Source organism: Palaemon carinicauda, chromosome 1 (assembly GCF_036898095.1).
Source record: "Palaemon carinicauda isolate YSFRI2023 chromosome 1, ASM3689809v2, whole genome shotgun sequence".
Classification (NCBI taxonomy): domain Eukaryota; kingdom Metazoa; phylum Arthropoda; class Malacostraca; order Decapoda; family Palaemonidae; genus Palaemon; species Palaemon carinicauda.
In genome coordinates, this window is record NC_090725.1 from 280,085,620 (window position 1) to 280,099,796 (window position 14,177).

The 14,177-nt window shown below is 32.6% G+C and overlaps 1 protein-coding gene across 1 annotated transcript in view; it reads left to right on the forward strand.

The window, feature by feature from the left end:
• The window catches only part of LOC137639286 (protein Star-like), a 14,957-nt gene extending 1,510 nt beyond the window's left edge, over positions 1–13,447 (forward strand). The window contains exons 2-7 of the mRNA XM_068371570.1: positions 4,116–4,216; positions 7,109–7,218; positions 8,173–8,331; positions 8,883–9,088; positions 10,389–10,533; positions 13,259–13,447. Coding sequence (XP_068227671.1) covers positions 4,129–4,216; positions 7,109–7,218; positions 8,173–8,331; positions 8,883–9,088; positions 10,389–10,533; positions 13,259–13,447 — 897 coding nt within the window. The 5' untranslated portion in view covers positions 4,116–4,128. The remainder of the gene's footprint in view (positions 1–4,115; positions 4,217–7,108; positions 7,219–8,172; positions 8,332–8,882; positions 9,089–10,388; positions 10,534–13,258) is intronic.
• The last annotated feature ends 730 nt before the right edge of the window (positions 13,448–14,177 follow it).

Consider the following 14,177-nt stretch of genomic DNA (forward strand, 5'->3'; position numbering starts at 1 on the left):
AATAAATATTTCCTATATAAACAATAAAAACTAACAAAACAAGAAGATTCGAAACCAGATAGAACAGTGTACCCGGTAGTACCCTCAAGCAAGCGAACTCCAACCCAAGACAGTGAAAGACCATGGAACATAGGCTATGGCACCACCCAAGACTAGAGAACAATGGTTTGATTTTGGAGTGTCCTTCTCCTAGAAGAGCTGCTTACCATAGCTAAAGTCTCTTCTACCCTTACCAAAAGGAAAGTAAAGCCACTGCACAATTACAGTGCAGTAGTTAACCCCTTGAGAGAAGAAGTGTTTGGTAATCTCAGTGTTGTCAATTGTATGATGACAGAGGAGAATCTGTAAAGAATAGGCCAGACTATTCGGTGTATGTGTAGGCAAAGGGAAAGAACCGTAACCAGAGAGAAGGATCCAATATAGTACTGTTTGGCCAGTCAAAGGACCCCATAACTCTCTAGCGGTAGTATCTCAAGGGGCGGCTGGTGCCCTGGCCAGCCTACTACCAATATTCGCTGCAAGTATGATCTTCTGAAGTTCCATGGATTCAACTGTCTGATTAGGAAGATGTTTCGACAATTAGGTCACAGCAGCTGGAAAAATAATTTCTAGAGTACTGTGTAGTGTTGAGCCTTAGATGGAGATGGTAAGACTGTTAGAATTAACTGCATTCTAAATACTACATATGTTGCATAAGATTTTTCATAATTCTTATCATCCTTTACATTCAGATTTTCCTGGACAGTTCCATCCTGTTCGTAATACTAGGCATGCAGTTAATTCTAATAGTCAGGCCTTCTCCATTATGAGGCTCAATGCTACACAGTATTTTAGAAGTTTTATTCCAGCTGTGGCCAACTTGTTAAATGAATCGATTGAACTTCAAAAGTTCAAACTTGCATCAAATGTTTTTATGTTGACTAGGCTGACATAAGTCTTATTAGAGTCTATTCATGAAATATCTGTTTTGATGTTGTTATTGTTTTCAAAATATTTTATTTTAATTGTTTATTTCCTTATTTCCTTTATTCACTGGGCTCTTTTTAACTGTTGGAGCTTTTGTGCTTATAGCATCTTGCTTTTCTAACTAGGGTTATAGGTTAGCTAATAATAATAATAATAATAATAATAATAATAATAATAATAATAATAATAATAATAATAATAATAATCCTGGTACATTCTGGGAATATCTGAACGCCAAGCATGAATAGAATTATGAAAAATCTTATATAACACACAAAAAGACCAAACTGGACAACGGTTAACAATATCCATATCATGAATAAGAAATTTGATAGAATGCAAGGTTTTGCCCAACAAATTAAGATTAGATTCGGCAACTGAAGACCACACATGAGGACAGTACTTGAAAAAAAGGTAGAATGTAAGAATTAAAACAATTATTCAGAAATTATGATAGCCAAAAATCTTAAAAAGAATTTTTCCATAAGCAGATTTTTTTTGTTGCAAATGAAGAAGCAACAGAGCGAACGTGTTTCTCAAAAGTAAATTTGCAATTTAGAATCCCACCTAAGTCTTAAAGGAGTTACCTTTTCTTAAAGAAACGTAATCAATGCAGAGATTTGGATGCTGAGGAGCCACTGTCTTAGACCTCCTTATAATCATACTTTCGGTTTTCTTAGGGCTCAACTTCATACCCCATAATTTGCACTATGCACCAATTTTAACTAGATCTCTATCAAAGATCTACATTCAGGATGGACTTAAGACAAAGACAGTAGCCTCATCTGCATATGGAAGGAGCTTGTTTTCAAGGTCAAACTAAATGTCATGTGTATATAGTATGAAAAGCAATGAGTCAAGAACCCTACCCTGAAGAACACCAGATACCACATTCCTATATGCACTATGGTACTCATCAACAGCTACTCTTTGTAATCTATAACTTAAAAATTCATTAATGATGCTAAGAAAAGACCCACTTACTTCGAACTGTTTGAGTTTGAAAGCAAGAGCAGCACTACAATCAAGACCAATCATATGAACTTCCTGACCGCAATCAAGGTGTTTCTGTCCAGTATTGGAAGTTACAAGAAGGATAGCACTTGCTCCAAGGTCTTTACGAAAGCCAAATAGCAAAGTACAGAACAGATTATTACCTTTAACATGCTTATTTATACATTTTGTCAATAAACGTTAAAAAAACTTTAGGTAATATGGGATTCATGGAAATTTGGCACAAATCAGTAGGGCTTGAGCTAACACAAACACATTTACCTAATTGAGTAACATTATCAATTCCCAATAAGTAAAAAAAAAAAGAACCTCTTCTTGCTTACTTGCCGAAAATTACCAAAAAAATTAGGAGCTAAAAATTTACCGGACTTTTTGAATATTAAAGAAAAATACTAATTGGTCTACATCTCCATAAGCATCAAGATCCTGGGAACGAAAAGCTAAACTAGTTAATTTAGCCTCAAGAGAACAGGAATGAGGAATATCGAGTTTCTCTTAACTCTGTTTACTGCCAAACACGTCATCAAAAAAGTTTGCATTTACTTTGAATACTGAGTGACAGACCCATCTGGTTTATGTAAATTAGGAAGTGTCAAGTCTATACCAAAGAGTACAAATTTGAGAGTACAAAACAATTATGTTTCTGGGTTGTACCAGAGTTTCTTTTATGGTAATTGTATTCCATTTCAGTTGAAGCATAAACTCCCTGAATAATAGCTCTCAGCTGATTATAGCCATTCCAAGTTAGATCTAATGTATATATATATGTATATATATATATATATATATATATATATATATATATATATATATATATATATATATATACTGTACATGTTTGTGATATAAACATAATTACAAAAAAAAATCCATATATATGTAAATATATTCATTGCTCTGACACACATACACACACATATAATATATATATATATATATATATATATATATATATATATATATATATATATATATATATATATATATATATATATATATCTGTATATATATGTATATATATATATATATCCATATTAATATATAATATATTATATATATGTTCATATATCAATATATGCATATATATATATATATATATATATATATATATATATATATATATATATATATATATATATATATATATATATATATATATATACACGATAGATAAAAATGTAAAATGGAGTGGATATAACTTTGAAAGTAAAGAATAAAACAATAGAAATGGACATCTATATATAACCTTTGTATTTTCTATAATTCCCAATTTATTCATGAACCTATAACCAAGTAGGTTTTTCTCATGTCTTTCGTCACCTGATTTTGTCAGGAATTCTTTTTTTTTTCTTTTTCTGAAGACTTTAACTTCAACTCAGAAAATAACGGAGTGGTTTCTCATATGCTTATAATTGGAATATGAGACATGTGTTTTGTAGGTCATTAGTGGACAGCTGTAATTTATCATGATTTGCAAAGCATTGCTAGTTTGAGGTTTAGACTCACGCACACCAATCTACATGTTTACCCACGTGTATGCGTTTGTGTGTGCATATATATATATATATATATATATATATATATATATATATATATATATATATATATATATATATATATATATGTGTGTGTGTGTGTGTGTGTGTGTATATATACATATACATACATATATATATATATATATATATATATATATATATATATATATATATATATATATATATATATATATATATATATGTATATATATACATATACTGTTAAAACAAGCAGTAATTTTAATAGGAAATTCTCCGTTAAAATATGGCCTACTGTTCTCCGCCATATTTCAGTAAAATACGGGCTACCGTAATTTTCCCCTACTTTATTAACTTTTACGGGTTGGTGACCGTAATATCACTCCTTTACTGTTTCTTACGGCAAATATTTACAGTGTATATGAATATATATACACGTATATATTCATAAACACATATGCGGAAGACAGTAAAAAAAAAGAAAAAAAAAAAAAAAGGGTTAACACCGAAACAACTAATAGAATATATGGATCTGTATTGGAAATAAAACATATCCAATTCAGTAATGTTTAACTGGTAGATTTTCATTTTTTTTTTTTTTTTTACTTTTCTTGACAGGCGAACTACAAAAATGGTTGCACTCAGAATCAAGTACTTGCTGGCCTTATCAATTGCTATTTACTGGTTCCACGATGTTTTGCTAACTTTCTTGACCTTGGGTAAGTAAGTAAGTAAGTAAGTTCGGTTTACAAATCATAACCAAAGTCACATATACTCCGATGGGGCCTTAAACAGCTGATTCTACTTCGCTCCGTAAAGGTTATTTAGATAAAGAATTTCTCACATGATGTGCTCTTAATAAGATTTTTAAAGTGTATAGGCTATGTCCATATAGTTATAAATTCATCCCATTAGAATATTGATTCACTGATTCGTGATTCCCTATGTTCGATACAATTTGGTTTTTTTTTTTTTTTTTTTTTTTTTTAATTGTTCTGGTGAATTGATTTTACTGGATTAAATAACATAAAGCTTAGATGAGTAGCAAATTGTAAATATAGAAATTTTTAATAACTGGAAACAAAGTCACATTATTATGAAAATAATTCTTCAATTTGGTAACATTAAGGAAGAGATTCTTTATTTAACTGTGTGGTGTAGTCATGTCCAAAAACCAATAAAAAATCGGAAATATGAGGCACTCATTGGGCAGGGACGAAGCTTGGATGGGTGGACGGAAAGAGCTATCAGATTGACAACAGCCAATCCAAATGAATAATTTTAGGATGAGGATGGGCACCAATCATGTTACATGGAACATCAAAATAGAGAAGGCAAGATTTTCATAACCCTTTCATATTTAGTTTACCGTGGTAGTTTAGTCTGTCATTATCTGAAGGGAAATGATGATTATGAGTTAATAGCAATAGAAGGGATAAGATATCAAATAGCACTCGATTTTTATTCCATTTATTTTGCAGATCTTTTCACTAGGCTATTATATATTTACTATTGAGTAGTTATCTATCCAGAAGAGACTCATACATATTAGCATAACTAGTTATCATTTCCATACGAACTCCACATTCATTTGTACCCCGGAATTTACATGAGCTTTATTTTTTTTTTTTTTTTTTCAATTTTAACTGCGAACTCATGGCGATTATTCTTGCACAAAACTAATTGTATTCCACATTGGGCCTGGGAGTTATCTTAGTCACTCTCTTTGCTAGATTTTCCTTTAGTTCCTTTAGTCGTTGCAACCTCACAATCCTTGTGAGCTAAGGATGGGGGGTTTGGGGGAACCTATAGGTCTATCTGCCGAATCATCAGCAACTACCGCCTGGCCCTCCTTGGTCCTAGCTTGGGTGGAGAGGGGCTGGGGTGCTGATGATATGTATATAATGGTCAGTCTATAGGGCATTGTCCTGCTTGATAGGGCAATATCACTGCCCCTTGCCTCTACCATTCATGAGCGACCTTTAAAACCTTTAATCCTCTACCTAGCAAATGCCTCTAATGAAATGATACGCCATTCGATTATCTATAATATTGTAAGTAGGATGTTTATTCTTAAATATTTCTACTTACAAAATTCTGATTAATTTATATTTCCTTTGCATTATCATAAAACGTTCAAACCCCTATCTTTAACTTTTATTTTAATAATTTTGTGTTAGGTGTTTTCCATATCTTCATTAAATGATGACTATCACGAATTCTACAACCAAAGAAAGTAGAATGGTGTGATGTCTCTTACCACCATTTATGCCATTGATACTAAAAAGTCATACCTTTCTTCAAAAGCATTATTTGTTTTCAAGTTAGATATCGGATGTGGTATGTAAGTATTTCCAAACATCTTGAAAAATTTGTAACACTGATAAATTAAGTAATATTTATCTTAAAGATGAGTTATACTTATTTCAAAATTGGGTATATTTCAAAATTGGGTTCAGATAGCTTAGACTCATGGCTGATGGGGTCATAATTCAGTTCCGAAGATCGTTATGTGGCTCATAGGCCTATGACCTCTTTACGTCTTTATATTCTATATTACAAAATAAGCGCCTGTCTTTCGATTTTAGATTTATTTAGTATATTTTGCAAGGTAAGAATGCAAGAATCTAACTGAATGGGAATAATAATGTAAGTATTTTCCATGATGCTAAACCATGCCATATGTTTTTATTATTATTATTATTATTATTATTATTATTATTATTATTGTTGTAATTATATATTTTATTATTATTATCATTATTATTATTATTATTATTGTTTTATTAATATTATTACCATTATTATTATTATTATTATTATTATTGTTATTATTATTATTATTATTATTATTATTATTATTATTATTATTATCTAACCTACAGCTCTAGGTGGAAAAGCAGGATGCTATAAGGCGAACGACTATAACAGGGAAAAAAGGCCAAGTGAGGAAAGGAAAAAAGGTCATAAATAGACTATAGGAGAAATAATTGATAATGAATATAAAACATCTTAAGATCAGGAACAATGTTGATATACTCATGAGAATTATAGGCAATAGGGGTGAACAATTCCACATCTAGAACATTTGTTAAGCAAGCGGACATGACACCAGTGGAATGTATATTATTATTATTATTATTATTATTATTATTATTATTATTATTATTAGCCAAGCTACAACCCTAGTTGGAGAAGCAAGATGCTATAAGCCCAAGGGCTCCAACATAGAAAAATAGCCCAGTGAGGAAAGGAAATAAGGAAATAAATAAATGATGAGAAGAAATTAACAATAAATCATTCTAAAAACAGTAACAACATCAAAACTAATATCCCATAAATAAACTATAAAAAGACTTATATCAGCCTGTTCAACATAAAAACATCTGCTGCAACCTTGAACTTTTGAAGTTCTACTGATTCAACTAACCGATAAGGAAGATCCTTCCACAACTTGGTCACAGCTGGAATATAACTTCTAAAATACTGTGTAGTATTGAGCTTCATGATGGAGAAGGCGTTAGACATTGGGGCAGAACAAAGTTTCTGAAATAAGCTGAGCCTGTTTCTCAGATGTCATATATCTTTCATTCCTCTTTCCTTTCCATCAGGGAGGCATACAGAATCTGTGGATCGCAGAGACTCAGCGTCACTCAGCGACCAACTAAGCCAAGAAACCGAAAGAAATCAGTCTCCTGACATCCATGAATACAATTATAAGGTAACGTGCAGACAGAAAATCGTGCTAAAAAGGGTTGATGTTATTCATCAGATTGAATGCATATCATAAGGGGAATAATGGTATGTAATCTGTGAGGAGTTAACAGGTAATTGTGTAATGTAAGATGCTAATTATTTATTATGTACCAGTTGTCTTTTCCAAAGCCATGGCTCTAAAAAGGAATGATTTACTTTGCTGACAATCTGTTTATTTGACTTAATGTGATACTACTGATAATGTATTCTTGCAGCAGAACTTTAACATTTCAAGGCAGTACAACGTAAACCAAAAACAAAACTTAGAAGTTGAAATCTAGATATCGAGAAAAAAAAAGACTCAACAACGAGTCAAATGTAACTGCCATATGTGTAAGGAAAGGCAAAATGAAAAGTAACACATTTTTATATACCAATACATAATATGCCTTGCTTAGATTTAAATATGGTGATGAAAATATATTGATGTAAGTATTTTGCATCAGTATGGAGTGTTATGATTGTATAACTTGATTGATTGAGTAAATAATGTTTATGTTTTTTTACGTATTTTAAAATAAATTTTGCGTTTAGTTTGCAGCCATAAGACTAGCATTAAATTACTTGCTGTTGTGGTGCCCTGATGGTAGCGTCCTTGCCAGGTAATTGCCAAAATGGGGTTCGAGTCCCGCTCAAACTCGATAGTTCATTTAGTTGCTGTAACCTCACCATCCTTGTGAGCTAAGGATGAGTGGTTTGGGGGAGCCTTTAGGTGTATCTACTCAGTCATCAGCAACCATTGCCTGCCCATCCTGGGTTCTAGCTTGGGTGGAGAAGGGGCTTGGGCGCTGATCATATGAAATATGGTCAGTCTCTAGGGCATTGTCCTGCTTGATAGGGCAATGTCACTGTCCCTTGCCTCTGTCATTCATGGGCGGCCTTTAAACCTTTAAACTCCACCTTTGACCCTCCATTTCAGGGTGCATCAATGGACGACCCAAAACTAGTCGACTACATTCGTCGAGAACTCTTGCATCCACCTTCCCAACTTCCCTATAACCTCAAAGATCCCCAGAAGAATCACTTTTCGCAATTCGGTCAATCAATGTACGCTGATAAGAAGTTCCTTCATGGAATGGTGAGTGATGAATCCCTTATCAAAGTTTTCGCATTTGATGTAAGTGAATATTATTGATTAAAATCCATTTTCTTTCTATATTGAGATGCTGTCTGGATAAATATTTGCTGAAATTAAATTCAATCTAATCTTATCTAACGATACGACTTACACTTCATGTAATTATAGTTGGTTTTGTGAAACTTAAAAATGAATGTTTTCAAAACTGTGTTCAACACTGGAATCTTCTCTGTATACTAAAGCAGATATCTTCTAAAATGAAAAAATGCTGAAGTTGTAAATTTAGATAATATTTATGTGTCTTTAGGTTCAAATTAATTTAGAAAATCTCATTTGCTTTTTATTGCCTTGTTATGAGAGGAAGCATCATATATAATGAACTAAAACACTGGGAAATTAAACTGTCTAAACACAAGGAGTATTTTGCTTCAACACACAGACTATCAAGAATATCCTCTGCAAAACCTTATAGTAAAGATAAGAGCAGTATAGGGATAGCTTGTCTAATGTAACTCTTATATACAGTATATATCTTGCAACTTCTGAAACAGAAAGGTGGTTTTTTCATTGAGGCTGGAGCCTTAGACGGCGAGTTCCTCAGTAATACACTGTACTTTGAGAGGGCGTTGGGCTGGACAGGTCTTCTAATTGAGCCGAATCCAGAGACTTACCAGGAACTCCGTCAAAAAAACCGAAAGGCCTACACAATCAATGCTGCACTATCAACAACTCCCGAGGCATCAGATCTCACGCTTGAGTAAGTTCCTAGAATAATTAATCTATTCTTCACATTTTACTTAATATTGCCTTTCATTTCTTTATGATATTGCATACTTAGGTGTTCTTTGCATCTTTGCTCTTTCCTGGTTCCACGATGTTTTCCTAACTTTCTTGATCTCGGGTAAGTACGAAATCTGCCTTTATGATAAAGTTCGGTTTACAAATCATAACCAAAGTCACATTTATTCCATTGTGGCCTTAAACAGCTGCCTTATATCGAAAGTAGAACTAACTTTCTATGAATTATAAGGTTTATCATCACAATAATAATTAACAAGGAACAATTCCTTTATGGTTTAAACTCTTCTTTTTTGCTCTGTTCAAAACGCCTCTTTGCATGAAATACCAGTGCCTTACACATTCGCCTAGCATTCGCATGATAGCAGATCGATCCAAGTTTAAGCTGTTTCTTGGGTAAACCACTGCTGTGGTTGGGCACCACAGTAGGGGGTTGCACTTCTCCGGCTGACGTTCTGGTGAACATCTATTCTGATGAAACTGGATCTGAAATAAAAGTTTAAAAAATCAGACACCTTTTACCCTTACAAAAAGAGGAGTCACCAAAAGAGTTTGCTTTAAAATCCTTCACTTAAGCGTTAATCAAAGACTATTTTTATCTACGACTCTGGTCTATTTGTGTTCTCCCTCAAGATGGGTTATCTGCCTTTTTCTCTCGGCAGTATTTCAGTGCCTGTTCCAGTTAACTTAAGGAGAGACCTATTTCCGCTTACGCAGCCTCAGGTAAAACATCATATTAAGTTACCTCTTCCTACGTCTATTCTGTGTGAATCAGTCGTCTTCTGATTGGTCAGTTTGGTAAGAGTTTCTTTCCGTTCACTGCTAAACTTTAGTACTGTATTACTTTCTTGATTAGATTTCACCATTGAACTGAAGGTTAATTTCCCTTTTTTATTGCCACCTTTTATTACTTTTCATCCCTTTGCAAAAACCTGTTCAGGTAATTTTGGTTGAACTGTTTCATTGAGTCGCATCTCATGAAATATGGAATCATGATTAAAGAAAGTTATCTTTTTTAGTAGTAACAAGAAAACCGTTGTTTCTAATCTAACAAGACAGAAAATGCTCTCTAATTACGAACTATTAGAGGGATGAAAGCTTCATTGTATTACATAAAAAGATATATTTTTATTAGAGTCGTACCAACCTGTTCCATATAGTTTGAATTAAAACTTTTTGTTATCTTCAATCCTTGTCTGAATGCCACTGTTTTTTTTTTTTTTTTTTCCTACCCATCTTGACGCTCTCTTTTCCTACAGACTCAAAGGCTCACACAGTGAACTAGGTAACAAAACAGGAAAGGCCGTCCATGTGACAGGAATTCCCTTATACACAATACTTCTAGCAATGAATATTCAAGTCGTGGATTTTCTGTCTCTTGATATTGAGGCTTTTGAAGTTAAGGTTAGTAAAAAGAATAAGCTCTCTGTTTATAAGTTTATTAAATAAATCATATGCTTATTTGATAAATGCACTTTCACAATCTTTCAAATATGTAATAGTTCCCTAAAGAAATGTAGAAGTCCCAATTTAGGCTTCAGTTTCGGAATGTAATTGCTAGCCAAACACCAATCCCCCATGAACCTACTAAATTGTTTAGTGCAACACAAGCACAGTATATTTAAGGTTTGATCCTCTGACCGAGAGTTAAGTGTCATAAACAATAGGTTATAAAGCTATTTATTAAATAGCTCAATGGTTATGTCATTTACATCTCAAAAAAAAAAAAACTATTACAAGATGGTTTAGAAGAGGTTTTTATAAAAGAATTCCTTAATTTTCGGCATGCGGGTAAATGCATGCCTATAACACAGTGTGTGTTTGTTAGATCGACTAATGTATCTTTTATCATTCTACCGCAATATGATGCTCTTAAGAATAGCACACTCCTTTTTATAGCATAAGCAAGTAGGCAAAAGCATGAGTAAGAAACTCACAAGAAACTTTGGAAGAGAATGAGTCCGAAAGAAAGCCTCAGACTTCGCTCGTAGCTTAGATAAAAAACACTGGCTGCTTCCATGAAGGCGTTTACAATTAGACTCACTAGAATCTATTTTTTTTCTTCCTGACTGTTTGTATGACGAAGAGGAAATTATGTGTATTCATATACAGTTGGACACAGGAGTCTGTGGTACACCTCGCTTAGAAGTGCAGCTTGTGACACCGTTACTTCGCGGCCAGTAACCAAACAGATAGTGTAGGGAGAGTTGGTAGAGGTGATGGGCAGGTTAAACACTGGAACTCTCCGCGCAGGAAGGGTGTGCCTGGTTGTACTTCTTCAGGGCAAGGTGTACCTGGAATTCCTGTGTCCAACTGCACATATCCATAAACAATTACACACTGATGTAAATAAGATAAAATGAGCGTACAGATGTAATTCCATTTTATGCAGTTTGCATCATAAATAGATTCGTTTCAATGTGATATTGTAGCAAATTATCAAAATCCTTCCCAAAATTAAGCTATATGCCTACTCTCATCCCTTTGCACAGTTATTGGTCTTGAGTTGAAGTTTAAATGTTAATCATGAAACACTTGTTTTCTAACTTATGCATATGGGAGTTGGCACCATATCCTTTTCACTATTTCTGATGAATATTTCATTAAAAGATTACAGAGACTAATTGCTGCTAACCCTACTTTGACCACCATAATTTAATCTCAAATGCTCCGTATTTTTTTTTTTTTTTTTGAAGAAACTATTCATGAATCCCTAATTTCCAATATATATTTTGACATTAATTGTTTTATTTAATGCAACTAATGCAACTCGATTAATTTAAACCTGTAGTCGCACAATCTCCTGATAAATTGAACACATAGCATGATTTTTATTGTCACAGCCATATGTCTTCTTATCAACGCATTTTCTTTAACCACAGAGAATTGATTCTTACCTGGAACTGTCATTCTTGATTGTCAATTTGCAGTTCATATCTTCCTTAACTGAGTATTGAATCGACACATTAAAAATGTTTTGCAGGTCCAGACAGAATTATTTGCACTGATGAAAATTTTCTTTTATTCAATGATTCTTCCCTTTTTTGAATATGCTCCCAGGTTTAGCCTCCAGCTTCTAGGTCATTTTAAATCTCTGGACCCCCCCCCCAAAAAAAAAAAAAAAAAAAAAAAAACTCTTCTTTCCCAAGAGCTCAAATATTAATCGGTTAAGGTATCGTAAATTTTATTTAATCCTTGACTTAAAATATCACTGAGAGCAGTTTCACATGTTCTTCAATCTTATATATAACGAAATTATAAGGTGAAATTTAAAACTCAAATTCGGTGAATAATGTTATCAACACATTTTAATCTCAAGTGAGGGTTTTGCTTTTATGAAGGTCAAAGCTTTGAAGCTGATTTTATCACTACATTATTTGGCTTTAAGTGCCGAGAATGTTTAATTTTAAGTTAGTATTTAGAAAAATAAAACGATTTTTTCTTCCAGATTTTTATATTAATCTCCTATAAGTGTCTTGTATTTGTAAAGGTTATGGCTTAAACCCGATTTTATCACTAGGCCATTTTTGCTTTAAGTGCTGAGAATATTTCATTTTATGTTAGTATCTAAAAAAAATAAAATTATTTTTTCTTCCAGATTCTTTTAGTAATCTCCTATGAGTGTTTTGTTTTCATAAAGGTCGAGGCTTAAACCTGATTTTATCACTAGGCAATTTTTGCTTCAAGTGTCGAGAATGTTTCTTTTTTACGTTAGTATTTAGAAAAAAAAATTCTTCTATGCACTTACACTATAGCAGCCTCATGCGAGTGTTTTTCTTTCATAAATGGCAAAGCTTTAAAAGTAATTTTTAACACTACACTGTTAGAAAAAAAAACGTAATTTTAATCGGAAATTCTCCGTAAATATATACTGTCCTCAACCGTATTTCAGTAAAATACAGGCGACCGTAATTTTTACCTTACTTTGTTATTATGTTTTACTGGTTGGTGACCGTATTATCAACCTTTTACGTGAACATAACCGTTTTTTAAACGGTAAAATTCCTGGAACAAATGTTGCCAGACATTTACCATTTTCTATGCAAATTTTTAACAGTATAGACATTGTCGACAATGTTTCTTTTAATGTTAGTATTTAAAAAAAAAATGAAATCTTTTTTCTTTCCAGATCCTTAAAACAATTCCTTGGGATAAAGTGAAGTTTCGCTTGATGTGTATCGAAATTAATCACATCCCTGAAGGAATCGACTTTCTGGTCAAGTATCTGACTGATAAAGGTTACAAGAACTTCGGTATTAAAGGAATCGATGCCTGGTTTGGGTGGCCCGCCCTCTTGAATGAGACAATGCACTCTTAAATAAGATAATGCACTCTTCAATGAGACCATGCAGTCTTAATTCCTGCTTCTTTTCTTTATTTCCTGTTGTTAGGTTTTTATAAATAAACAATGGTGTCCAATAATATTAATAATAATAATAATAATAATAATAATAATAATAATAATAATAATAATAATAATAATAATAATAATAATAATTATTATTATTATTATTATTATTATTATTATTATTATTATTATTATTAATAATAATAATGGCTTAAACTTCATTGTTGTATGAAAGAATCCTTATTATTAAGCCAAAATTATATTTAGAATAAAAACCAACATGAAAACTCCCGCTCAGACTTCCTAGTTCCTGAATACTGTGCGTTATAGAATTAAAGCAAGAACCAAATTAAACATAGGTATTCCATGTATCCAAATAAACTTAAATGACAATAATTTGATCCAATTCTTACACTGCCCAGTGAAGAAAAATCCAAAATATGTAACTCAATTAATTCCCAGATTCTTTCAGAAACACCCGTTCAAACTTGACCTATATTTCAAGGTCAGATTATCTCTCCAGAACGCTGATCTTGGTATTGAGTCATTTCCTGTCCAGATTCTGAATAAATACCCTATTATTATTACTATTGCTATTAAAGGCCAAGCTACAACCCTACTTGGAAAAGCAGGATGCTATAATCCCAAGGGCTCCAACAGGGAAAAGTAGCGTAATGAGGTAAGGAAATAGACAAGCTAC